Below are 13,267 nucleotides of genomic sequence, written 5' to 3'. Positions count from 1 at the left end.
TTTGGGGGGGTCAAAAGTTTACATGGGTTTTCAGCTGTACAAGGGATTGGCACCCCAACCTCTGTGCTGTTCAAGGTCAACTGTACTTAGAAACTTTTTAGAATGTACTACATATTGTGAACCAATAAAAATGTTCATGTAGGCTGGGCATGGTGGTTCTTCCCTGTAATCCTAGTACTTGGGGAGGCTGAGGTGGGAGGATCGCTTGAGGCCAAGAGTTCAAGACTAGCCAGGGCAACATAGCAAGACTTCATCTCTACCAAAACCCCCCATCCAACCAAATATAACCAGGCATCGTGGTGCATACCATAAGGCTGAGGTAGGAGGATCCCTTGAGCCCAGGAGTTCGAGGCTGCAGTGAGCTGTGATTGTGTCACTGCACTACAGAGTCTGGGTGACAAAGAGAGACCTTGTCTCTAAAACAAAAAATGTTCAGGTACTGTGCCTCAGTCATCTCATGCTGGAAATTTTAATTTAACAAAAGAAAAAGATCCATTTTAGCATAAACTATACCACATTCAAATTCAACTTAAATTCTAGTATATTAATTTTAGGAAATAACGTAACCATTAGAATTATAATTTAAACTCTAATTAAAAAATAAGAATTTAAGATTATAAGTATATTATGACTATAATATATTAATTTGAAAAATATAACCACTAGAATAATAGTTTAAACTTTAATTGAAAAATAATTTAAGATTATGCGTATGACTATTGTAAAATACATATGCATAAAGGCATACCATTTAGTTACCATACTGAATGGTAACACAAAAAATTAAAAATGTAGTATTGCCTATAACTCCTTTGTAAGGTTTATATTATGTAGTTTTTGTTGTTGTTGTTCCGTTTTGTTTGTTTTTTTTAGATGGAGTCTCGCTCTGTTGCCCAGGCTGGAGTGCACTGGCATGATCTCGGCTCACTATAACCTCCACCTTCTGGGTTCAAGCAATTCTCCCTGCCTCAGCCTCCCAAGTAGCTGGGATTATAGGTGCCCACCATCACGCCTGGCTAATTTTTTAATTTTTTAGTAGAGAGGGGTTTCACCATGTGGGCCAGGCTGGTATTGAACTCCTGACCGCCTGCCTTGGCCTCCCAAAGTGCTGGAATTACAGGCATGAGCCACTCATGCCCGACCTCTTGTTTGTTTTTTGCAATATAAAAGGAGAAAACCTTCTCTACAGATAGTAACACTTAAGGAGACCTGTTGACTACAGGAATTCATTATAGTAAATGTATACAAAAGGAGGACATTTAAGAATTGTAGTCATGGTAAAATATTCCAAAAACAAAAGCAAGAAACAAAGCACCTGATTACCTGTTACTAAATGTCTATGACCTAAAGAAGTATGTACTGTTTCATAATCATCTGGCTTACAAAGATGGCAGGGTGTATTTTGTTGTTGTTTTCTTAAACCTCCCAAATAATAAAATTAATGCCAGAAATCAGTCAATTCTAAAAGCAGGAAACAGGTTTCTTTCTTTTACTACCACAGTTCACCTGCTGAATTACTTGCTTTCCTTCTGAGAATCTAGAATTTTGGTACATGTCAGAGAGAGGGTGCCTACATGACCAGATCCTGATAAAAACCTCTGGCACTTGAGTCTCTAATGAGGTTCCCACATTTCACACCTGCTGTCACAACTCATTGCTGAAGGAATTAAGTAAGTCCTATGTGACTTGACTGGCAGAGGACCCTTTGAAGCTTGCTCCTGGTTTCCTCCAGATTTCACTCCACACACTTTTTCCCTTTGCTGACTTTACTTGGTATTCTTTCAGTGCAATAAATCACAGGCACCAGTAGTATAACTATATGCTGAGTCCTGAGTCCTCCTAGCAAATCACTGAAAAATTGGGGACAGTCTTGGGGACTGACATACCCCTAAATTATTTCACCTAATCTGCACAGCTTCCCTATAGACAAAGTAGCTATCATCCTTACTTTAAAGATTAGAAAATGCAGGATCATAGAAATTAAGTGACCTGGAAAAGCACAATCAATGATAAGGTCAGGATCTGAACACAAGTTTTTTGCTTCCAAGTTCACTGCTTATAAGTTCCCTCGGGGGAGGGAAGCAGAAACTCCAATATTGAAGATTCACAATAAACAGCAGCTTTTAAGTTAAATGATCTAATAGTAGTTTCAAGTTAATAAAATTTCCTGAGCCTTGGCTTTTCTAATTTTTAAAATTAAATATACGGCACTATGGAGTATGGTAGGGTTGTGGGAGAGGGGAATAAGTATATGCTATTAAAGAATAGTAAATTCTACACAGATTACTTATTATTGTCCACCACTTTTCTGTTTTTTTTTTTTTCCTCTCTCTCTTTCTGACACAGGCTCCTGCTCAGTCACCCAGGCTGGAGTGCAGTGTACAATCATAGTTTACTACAGCCTCCAACTCCTAGCTCAAGCGACTCTCCTGTCTCAGCCTCCTGAGTAGTTGGCAATACAGGTGCACAATCTACACTTGGCTAATTTTTAAAGATTTTTTGCGGAGATGGGATCTTGCTTTGTTTTCCAGGCTGGTCTCAAACTCCTGGCCTCAAATGATTCTTCTGCCTCAGCCTCCCAAAGTGCTGAGATTACAGGTGGCCACTGTGCCTGGCCTATTTTTTCTTTTCAATAGTTCCTTAAAGCCCGTATGTCATACTGTGGTATTGGACAGTCTCAATTTGAAGATCTTGATGCAGAAAGACTTGAATACCTTTTAGTAAAATCTTTAAAGCAGAGTCGCAGTTTATTATGATGTCTGAAGAGCTTTGGGTCACTAGGTATTTCAGATAGAAAAACCTGGGCAACTTCCAAAGGCCCCTGCAAAATAAGAAAATAAAACAAGAAGTGTTTTTTGTTATCTCTAAAATCACAGAGACGGAATTTACTCAAATGATTTTTCTTAGCACTGAGATGGCTACATTTAAGCTTAATACATATGTGCCCACACCTATATTAAAACTCCACAGACAGACTGTTTCAGTATTTTCTAATTTCATTCTACATTCTTTTTTTTTTTTTTTTTTGATACGGAGTTTCTTTCTGTCTCTCTTTTTTTTTTTTTTTGCCGGATCGCAGCTCACTGCAAGCGCCGCCTCCCGTGTTTACGCCATTCTCCTGCCTCAGCCTCCCGAGTAGCTGGGACTACAGGCGCCTGCCACCTCGCCCGGCTAGTTTTTTGTATTGTTAGTAGAGACGGGGTTTCACCGTGTTAGTCAGGATGGTCTCGACCTCCTGACCTCGTGATCCGCCCATCTCGGCCTCCCAAAGTGCTGGGATTACAGGCTTGAGCCACCGCGCCCGGCCTCATTCTACATTCTTATCTACTGCAATTAACTTCTTATTAGTTTATTCTTTAAAGAAACAGAACAGGAACTCAAGGACTGACTACTGTGTTCATTAATGTATTTTGCTTTGTATTTTTCACATTTTTAAATGCATCCTGGATGTAAAAGTTGTCAAGCTACTACATTTGCCAGTCCACTGATTATCAGAGTTGATTTTGCTAAAACAGCTTCCCTCAGTATTCCAAAGGTGCTCCGGACATTGTGTTAAAGAAGGTATCTTTTGTAAGCTACATCATTTGCAGATAAAACCTTAAAATCAAGCACATTTCTAGGAGATAAAGGTCTTAAGGTATTTATTTCAGTTTTGGTGGGACATTTTTTGGCTTTGTTCCTTTAATCTGAAAAGTAGTTAAGACATGGTAAAGGAAATCTCACTTGAAGCCTTTCTGCATTTTCCCTTATCATGGAATATTCCTAAGACTGGGGCCATCAACAAGATAATCATCAACAAGATAATTTTAATGAACCAACCACAAAGACTAATGGGGATGGCTTCTAATCTGCATATGACAAAAGAACAGTAATTTATTGTGTCACTATATTATTCAAATTTTAAAAAATGATTCCATATCACTTATTTAATCCTCACAACTTATTGTAAAGGAGATCTGGGGAAGGTAACATCAGGGAGAACCTAACATAGTAGAGGTTCACATATATGTGCATAGCTCTGAAAATGAGTGTTTTAAAGATCACAGTCTTTTAGTACAAGCTTTTTAAGGAAACATTATTTTAAGTGAATCGATTCCTTCTTAATAGAATATATAAGAATGCATAGATAGAAAAATATAGGCAGTAGAGAAGGCAGATGCTTTTCATTTGACTTAACAATTATTTGTGATCTGAAATTATCCCAAATCATATTTACAGCTTAAATCATACAGTGCTAGCAAAAAGCACTAACCTGATTCACTGTTGTGCCTACAGATCCCTGGAGTACCATCTGAAGCATTTTGGGGTCTGCAGGATCCTGATGTGTTGCAAATGCCAACTCCTGTGTCTTTTTCTGCATATCCTCAATAGCAACTTCAATTGGTGTTAAGATGACCTGAGTAAAAGAGCATCTGTTAAATTGGTGTACTGACTGAATACTATTTAATGAACTTTATGTATAATCAACTGAAATTAGAAAAAAAAAATCATTTGTAAACTTTTATGTAACAATAAAATTCCAAACTTGGATCCCCAAATGAAAAAAAAAAAAATCAATCTTTTAAAGAAAAGGCTGGGGGTGAATTAGGATCTCAGAAAAGAAGTAAAAAACTAAGGACTCAAAAATGGGTAAAGTTCTAATATATTATGGTGTAAGGGATGGTACATATCTTCTGGTACATCTAAGTTGTTGTTACATGGCTTGAATATATTTACTTCACTAATGCTGTTTGCTCATTTATGGACTTACCTCTTCTTTGTGAGTGACATTGACCCTTGTTTTAATATAAGGAAAGGCATGAGATGTAGTCAGAATGGTTTTCCTTTTGAATTGTTCATGAAGTTCCCCATGGGCACGGCCATCTAAAGTAAAGGGTGTACAGTACATGAATCGGCGAAGATTATAATTTTTGTCAAAATAGGTGATTCTGTCCTTCATCTCATATGTGTCGAAGTATGGCTCCACATAGGTAATCTGAATATATGCCTAGGAAAGAAAAAAGTCCTTCATTTCCTCACTGTTAAGTCATCATTTAGTCTTTTTTAAAATTGCACAGAGGATCTCAAAGAGATGCCTACATGTCATCATAGTCGAATCAACTATACCTTGTTAGGATCTAATTTACACTTGTCTACAGGATTAGAGTCTTTGATTACTTCAACCACATCCTCTCCAAATCTTTCTCCATAAAATCCCTACAATAAAGAAAAATAAACATTTTATATGAAGTTAAAAAGACTGGGAAATAGAGAAGGCCTGAGGGTGACTCCTGAGCAAAATTAGGAGAATTAGTGCATTCTGTACAATCATATCAATAATTAAAACATAATGATTTAGGCTTATAAAAATTATACTAGCTTATAAATTAGCATGGTCTCGGTCCATATTTATTTGACATTATTCCCATCCACAAACTTTAAATAACATAAAATATCAGAAAACAACAATTTTCTCCAATAAAAACACAGGATTCCACAAGAAGTCCTCAAAAGAAACAAAAGGGAACAGAAAGCAAAGACAAAAGAAACTCATTATTGTTGATGTATAAAAATCTTAGTTTTACTGAGTTTGTTGTGGCTTGCTTTTTACAGACCATGGGTCAATGAATAAACATCCATTTTTAGGAACTATTTTTTTTAATCCCAGAATTTTCAAATAAAAGCATTGACCTGTTGAAGTTCTGTATAGGTTTACATTTTGAAAGGCAACCTTAGGTCAAGAATATAGAGACTATTCCATATGACACTGAGTAGCAGCATGGGCAAAGGATAAAGCTACTCAAAAGGAAAAATCGAATTTGAATCTTCAAAGGAGAAACCCCCACTGCTATCCCAAAGGTGATTTTTATAATTGAGTAAGTTTGATAAACACAGTCTCAATTAATATTTCCCAAGACTTACACCTAACCTCTTGAAAAATAAAAAGTAACAGTTTGAGCCAATTTATGTCAGTTTGGCCAGAGAAGTCACCAACAGGAATATAACATCAAGAAATTAACATCAGCGAGAATAAAAACAAGCCTAGAGTACTATTTCTCCAACTGCTTTGTGAATAGAAATCGCCTGGGGATCTTGTTAAAATGCAGACTTTGATTCAGAAGGGCTGGGGTGGGGTCTGAGGTTCTGCATTTCAAACAATCTCCGAGGTGATCCCAATGTTTCTGGTCCATCCACTATACTTTGAGTAACAAAAACAGAGAAAGGTTGGAAAGCACAAGTGTAACAGAAAAAACTGGTTAGCCCAGTAAATATGAAACTCAATCATTTATGGTGAAAATTAAGAAGTTATAAAGGTTAAAGGAAGTGTTTTTAAGGTGTGATTTCATGCTTTTACATTCTAAAGATATCTCACCAGGAACCAGTTAAGCCAAAGAGATAATATGCTCGGGTCAGAAATATCTTGGGGTTCTGGTTCTAGTTCAATTATTAGCTACTCTTTTTCAACAAAATGTGGGATTATACTATATATTTCTCCATAAGTCGCAGTAATTCTGAAGGATACAGGGGTTTCCAAAATATGTGTGAAAATAGTCTCAAAAAATAAACAGTATTACTATTTTATAGCTGCCATAAAAGATTTGAAAGAGTATTATTGTAACTATTAAAAATCCTTATTCTCTAACAGAGTAGTTTATTTGGCAAGATCTGGCTTATTAAATGATTAGATCTGGATCTGAAAGTCTAATCATCAGAGAGAATACAAACTAAAGATGACATTTTATGAACCACCACAGAATTCACCTCCAATCTGTGAGATATCTCTGCAAGTTTGGTTATTGCAGGCTCCTTGTAAACAAATTCTTGTTCATCCAAATCCCCGAACTTGGTTCCGTAAAAACCAACACGAAAATAGGTGCCAAACATCCGCTTACCATCCTAGGTTTAGGAAAATGAAGAAACTTTAATATGAAATCTTCCTGTTTTTCACATTATGTTTAGATTATTACAGCATAAAATTTCCAAAACATTGCAAAAAATTTTAATTCAAAATTAGAATATTTTAAATGAAGGTTTAAACAAAATAAAGTCTTTCTTTTTTCATTATTTCTAACAAATAACTATGTAAATAGGGCTGCTAACAAGTGACTAAATCGCATATAATATTTTTCAGAGTTTGTATGAAGTGCCTCTATCACATTGGTCTGTTTTTAAAATCTATATAACTGAGATAAATTAACTCATTTTTCTTATTGCAAGAAAAGATGCTTGAAATAACATAAACTGTCTTAATTGTGCTGATACTAGAGCATACTAGATCAAATTAATTAAACAACACTTACATATTTTAAAATTAGCATTAGCCTTTATATAACCTCTTTACAAATATTAAATGACATTGTGTAAGTTAGGAGTCAAAGATAGCACCTGGCATAGAACAGACAATGTAAATGTCAAGACCCTCCAGAAGCACTAAAGCAAAAATTCTACAATTGGCAGCCCTGTGCCAATACACTATTATTATTATTATTATTTAGATGGAGTCTCACTCTTTTGTCCAGGCTGGAGTGCAGTGGCACAATCTTGGCTCACTGTAACCTCTACCTCCCAAGTTCAAGTGATTCTCCTGCCTCAGTCTCCCGAGTAGCTGAGATTACAGGCGTAAGCCACCATGCCTGGCTAATTTTTGTATTTTTAGTAGAGACAGGGTTTCACCATTTTGGCTAGGCTGATCTCAAACTCCTGGCCTCAGGTGATCCACCCACCTCAGCCTCCCAAAGTGCTGAGATCACAGGTGTGAGCCACTGCACCCAGCCCAGTAAAAAATTTTATGTAGAAGAGTTACTAAAAATGGAACAGAAAGGGAAAAAAATATATGAGTGAAAGATAATCAATAAAAAATTTTTGAGATGAGTTGGTTATTCTAAAGCACCCAAACCACCCATTGGCATGCATTAACTACACATTCGTATCAGGTACAAAGTACATTAAGGTCACTTTCTCACATAGCATATCAGAAGACAAATTCTTTCAATAAAAATAAATATTTGGACACTTTCTATGCAATTTTTACAATTTTTTTTTAAAAAAGTGTCACCTCAGCCTCCTGAGTAGCTGGGATTACAGGTGTGTGCCACCTTCCTCAGCTAATTTTTACAATTTAGATACAAAATTACTTTAGGATTCTCTGGTGGTGCCTATATGCACATTACAAATAAGTAAATACCTCTGAATTCTCTTTAAGCCTAATCTGCCTTATATTTATTTTCCCTATACTGAAAAAGCAAAAGGGCATATAAAATAAGCTAGAAATGCCACACATAATTAAGCAAAACGGGAAGCTCTAATCCTTAATTTACCAGTTTTATAATACCAAAAAAAGGTATAGTGATGAAAAACATCCCTACATTTTTGGTCAAAAATATGTAAAATTTTAAAGAAAAACATCTTTGGAGCTAAAGAAAGTTGAGGTTTCTAATTTAAAAACTTTTTAGTTACTTTATTTAAAAATTTAACACACATAAAAATTAACTAATTTCTACAGCAAATTAATCCATCTAGCTAGATTAAATGATTCAACTAAAATTCTGATTAAAACCATAAGTAATAGTACATTTTGACTTAAGTAATAAAGGCACTGCATGAAAAATAAAAAAAGAATCTAAGAAAATTACTTAAATATTTGATTATTTTTCAAAACATGTCATATACATATATACATATACATTCCTATTTTTTATTTTTTATTTATTTTTATTTTTTAGTTTTTTTGAGACAGGGTCTCACTCCATTACCCAGACTGGAATACAGTGGTGCGACCTCAGCTCACTGCAGCTTCTGTCTCCTGGGCTCAAGCGATCCTTCCACCTCAGTATCCTGAGTAGCTGGGACTGCAGAAGCATACCACCACACCCAGCTAATTTTTTGTACTTTTTGTAGAGATGGGGTTTTGCCACGCTGCCCAGGCTGGTCTTGAACTCCTGGGCTCAAGTGATCTACCTGCCTCAGCTTCCCAGAGTGCTGAAATTACAGGTGTGACCCACCACTCTGGGTCCATTCCTACTTTTTAAACCCACAAATATTAATATGCTGCTATTCTGGCTGTCCTCCTCTCAGAGGTTTCCAGTTTAAAACAATATTCCAATTCTTCAATATTGTGGCCCTTTAAATATTTGAAGATAACAATTAGGACTTGTTCCTTTTAGCTAAACTTTCCAGTTTTCAATCTTCATATGACAGTAATTTCTACTCTGTTGGCATTTTATTAGTTTTTCAATGCCATCCTTTAAAGTGTGATATCCCAGATATAAACATAATACTGTTGATGTGATCTGACCAATGAAGGTGTGCTGGTGGGCTCAATGTCTCCTTGAATCTGAACACTGCATTTTATTAAGGTAGCTTAAAACTAACCTACCTCTTTATTATACTATCTCACAATGACATTTGGTTCAAGGAAAAAAAATTAATGGGTGTTTACTATGTTAGCCACCGTTCATCTTCAGTAATAGGAAAGTAAAAATAAGTTAGATTTGCTTCCCAAGAGAGTAAAAAATGTATTCAAACAATTACAAAACAAAGGGATATATGCTATACTAAAAAGAGGTATAAGGAAAGATTAATCTTGTTGCAGCTAAGTCACAACAGAGGTAACACATAGGATTCTACTCAAAATAAATGGCCAAGTAGACAGGAAAGGGAAGGAAGGAACACTGTGATAGAGGGTGGGGGGAAGGCAGATACAAATATGAGGGGAAGCATTTATCCATCCAAATACTTATTGAGTGCCCACTATGTGTCAGCAAACTGTTCTAGTTATTTATGATAAATCTGTGAACAAAACGGACAAAGAAGGTGGTCAGGGTGGGTTTCATCTGAGCAAAGACTGAAGGAGATGGAGACATTCATGTGAATCCCTGAGGGACGTGCATCCCAGGCAGAGGAAAGAGCCAGTGCAAAGAGCCAAAGGCTAAAGCCTACCGAGTGTGTTTGAGGAACAGGAAAGTAAGCAGTGTGGCTGGAGCAGAGTAAGCAAGCAGGTAGAATAGGATGAGATAAGGTTAGAGAAGTAACTACAAGGAGTTACTGGATATTTAAAAATAAATGTTTGTGTGCAGAATGGAGTGGGGGAGAGAGCAGCAGGGGATGAGGCTAGGGAGAAAGAAAGACTGAGAATTTGACTATTTTCAACTTAGACTCCTCTAGTGTCAAACTACTATGGAAGTATGCTTCATGGAAGCACAGTCATATTGCTTCGCCTGCAGGAAAAACATCACTTCATCTTTGTTTCCTCTTCAGAGCTTTGGACCACAGGATGATACCTGTTTTTCCTTTTGAATTAAAAAAAAACAAAAATAAAAAACTTTCCTATAAATTAGCCTGTTTTTCTAGCATTACCTTTCTTTACTGTTATGAATCCTTTCTGAACTTTCTATCACTCCTCACAATACAGCTTATTCTTCCTTAGCAACACTGCTTACTGCTTCCACAATCCTCTGGGTGATAAAACTATGTGCGGGACAAAGAAATCCATCTACCATGTTTCTAAATGGTTCAAACCTCTTATAAGACAAATATATCACAAATCTGTTTTACTTTTGTTGTCTTTATTTAGCAAGAAACATTCCGTTGGACTAGTTGTATATTTCCACAGTGACATCATTTCTCTAACTTCTTTTATCCTCTCCCAGTTGTTTTCCACTATGCTTCCTTTAAGTTAACTGATTTCCATATAGGCATACCAGTATTTCACACAATGGTGATCTCTCTTTCCTTCTACTAGGTTTATTCCTCTTAAAGAGCATTTATCAGTTCACTTCTAGTTGCAGATCACAACTTGGAAATACAAAACCTCTTAGATTTTATTAACTAAATATTGTTAAGATTTCTAATAGTAATGATGATAAAATCATATTAACAACAAAAATAACTTCCAACATTTTTTGAGTACTTACGATGTGCTAGACCACTTTACATGTATTATATCAATTCTTATCACAACTTTATGTGATAGATTCCATCATTTTCACCCTCATTTTATAGATGAGGAAAAGTGTCTTGCCCAAGAAGTTATACTCTAATATATTTGACACTCGACTCCAAACTTTTTTTTTTTTTTTTTTTGAGATGAAGTCTCACTTTTATTGCCCAGCCTGGAGCGCAATGGTGCAATGTTAGCTCACCCGAACCTCTGCCTCCCAGGTTCAAGCAATTCTCCTGCCTCAACCTCCCAAGTAGCTGGGATTACCACCATGCCCGGCTAATTTTGTATTTTTAGTACAGACGGGGTTTCTCCATGTTGGTCAGGCTGGTATCAAACTCCCGACCTTAGGTGATTCGCCCACCTCAGCCTCCCAAAGTGCTGGGATTATAGGCATAAGCCTCAAGCTCTTAATTAAGCTTTATGTTCCCCACATTCTATATATACTGGTATTAACACCAGGACATTAGTATAACCCCTGAACTATCGTCCACTTCTCTGGTGTTTTCTTGAGAATTCTTACAAATTTCCTCAATAAATTCTTTTGAGGATTACCTCCTTCCCTATGTTCTGTTTTCCTCTATGTTCCATCCTCTACTGCAATTATTTTTGCATGCTTGCATATCCTTTATACTTCAGCATAAAAATCAGGTTGGTGGCTTACTGACAAAACACATTCTTCCAAGATATATTGTACTCCATTTCTTATCAGAAGGACCTATCTGACCATTTTATGTCCCAGTACCGAAAAAAGAAACCACATCTAATATCATCTACATAGTAAATATTTGCTGTCAATATTTTTCTTTCTTTTTAAAAGACAGAGTCTTACTCTGTCACCCAGGCTAGACTGCAGTGGTGTGATCATAGCTCACTGTAACCTCGAACTCTTGGGCTTAAGTGATCTTCCTGCTTCAGTCTCCCAAGTAGCTAGGACCACAGGGGCATGCCTAGCTAATTTATTTATTTATTTATTTTGGTAGAGATGAGATCCTGCAGTGTTGCCTAGACTGGTTTCAAACTTCAGGCCTCAAGCAATCCTCCCGCCTTGGCCTCCCAAATGTTGGGATTAAAGGTGTGAGCCACCATGCTGGGCTTTCGTATCTTTCTTTTTCTTCTCAAAAGTAGCATAAGGGGCAGAAAAAAATCAGTGGTATGGCATATATTATCAGGTGCTCAGTTATGGGTCTATATGGGTCATCAGGGAGTCACTAACTACCAGAAAGTATCTCCTCTTAGAGACATTAAGATTCTTCCCATTTACTATGTTTTCCTTAACTTTCTTCATATCTAACTTTACCTTCCTGAGGTAAAGGCTCATGGATGTTTTATACCTACAATGTTCTGATTTCTTTTTTTTTTGAGACAGGGTCTCGTTCTGTTGCCCAGGATGGAGCATAGCAGCGTGGTCTCCGCTCACTGCAAAGTCCACCTCCCCGGCTCAAACAATCTTCCCACCTCAGTCTTCCAAGTAGCTGAGACCACAGGTACATGCCCCGGCAATTTTTGTTGTTTCTTTTTTGGTAGAGACATGGGTTTTGCCATGTTGACCATGCTGGTATTGAATTCCTGGACTAAAGCGATCCTCCCACCTTGGCCTCCCAAAGTGCTGGGATTACAGGTGTGGGCCACTGCGCCTGACCTGTTCTTTCTTCTTTAGAGTGTTACATTTACCCACTCAACTACCCAAAAGTACTTGTTTTCACTATGTTCTATTCTTGAATTTTCATTTCACTTCCTTCTTTCAGAGTTGATCCCCCTGCTCATTATAATTTGCTGTTTCTAATCCTGTTTTGTCTTTTAATTGCTTGGATGTGTTACTTTATCTCACTCAGCTTTAGTGTGGATTGAAGAAAATAAAAATCCAACAGAAGCCACTGAGCCAGAACTATGGCCAGTATTTCTGAACATATAAAAACCAAAATACTGGCTCATATTCATGTCCATTCAGTTCAATAATGAGAGTTAAGATATACTTATTTTGCACGTGTCAATCTCAAAAGTTAGGGTAATCTATATTTTCTTAGTGATCTAGTAGAGATCTTCTCTAGCCTTTCTGAAAAATGTAAGATATATTTTACTAGAGTAGTGGTGTTCTTTAAATAAATATGTTGTGATCTTTGAGGAAAAAAAAAAGTATCACATGACTATGTTATCACTGTTTGGGTTTTAATTTTTCTGAAAAATTTAAACTTGTATTAGCGTACTTCTGAATACAAATTGGTCACTATCTGATAACTGAACAAACTTTTCTTTTTTAACCCTAACCCTAAGACAGGGTCTCACTCTGTCGTCCAGCCTAGAGTGCAGTGGCACCATCATAGATCACTGTAGCCTTGATGCCTGGGC

The 13,267-nt window shown here is 36.6% G+C and overlaps 1 protein-coding gene across 2 annotated transcripts in view; it reads right to left on the bottom strand.

Annotated features, from left to right (window-relative positions):
• DOCK7 (dedicator of cytokinesis 7) overlaps window positions 1-13,267 on the bottom strand; it is a 243,640-nt gene that overhangs the window by 17,204 nt on the left and 213,169 nt on the right. For both annotated transcript variants that reach the window (XM_026454153.1, XM_026454154.1), the window contains exons 42-46: window positions 6,742-6,876; window positions 5,107-5,196; window positions 4,751-4,987; window positions 4,253-4,396; window positions 2,715-2,821 (exon numbers count right to left, since the gene is read on the bottom strand). In XM_026454153.1, coding sequence (XP_026309938.1) covers window positions 2,715-2,821; window positions 4,253-4,396; window positions 4,751-4,987; window positions 5,107-5,196; window positions 6,742-6,876 — 713 coding nt within the window. The remainder of the gene's footprint in view (window positions 1-2,714; window positions 2,822-4,252; window positions 4,397-4,750; window positions 4,988-5,106; window positions 5,197-6,741; window positions 6,877-13,267) is intronic.

The sequence above is a fragment of the Piliocolobus tephrosceles genome, chromosome 1 (assembly GCF_002776525.5).
Source record: "Piliocolobus tephrosceles isolate RC106 chromosome 1, ASM277652v3, whole genome shotgun sequence".
Lineage (NCBI taxonomy): Eukaryota > Metazoa > Chordata > Mammalia > Primates > Cercopithecidae > Piliocolobus > Piliocolobus tephrosceles.
This window is presented reverse-complemented; position numbering and strand designations above follow the sequence as displayed.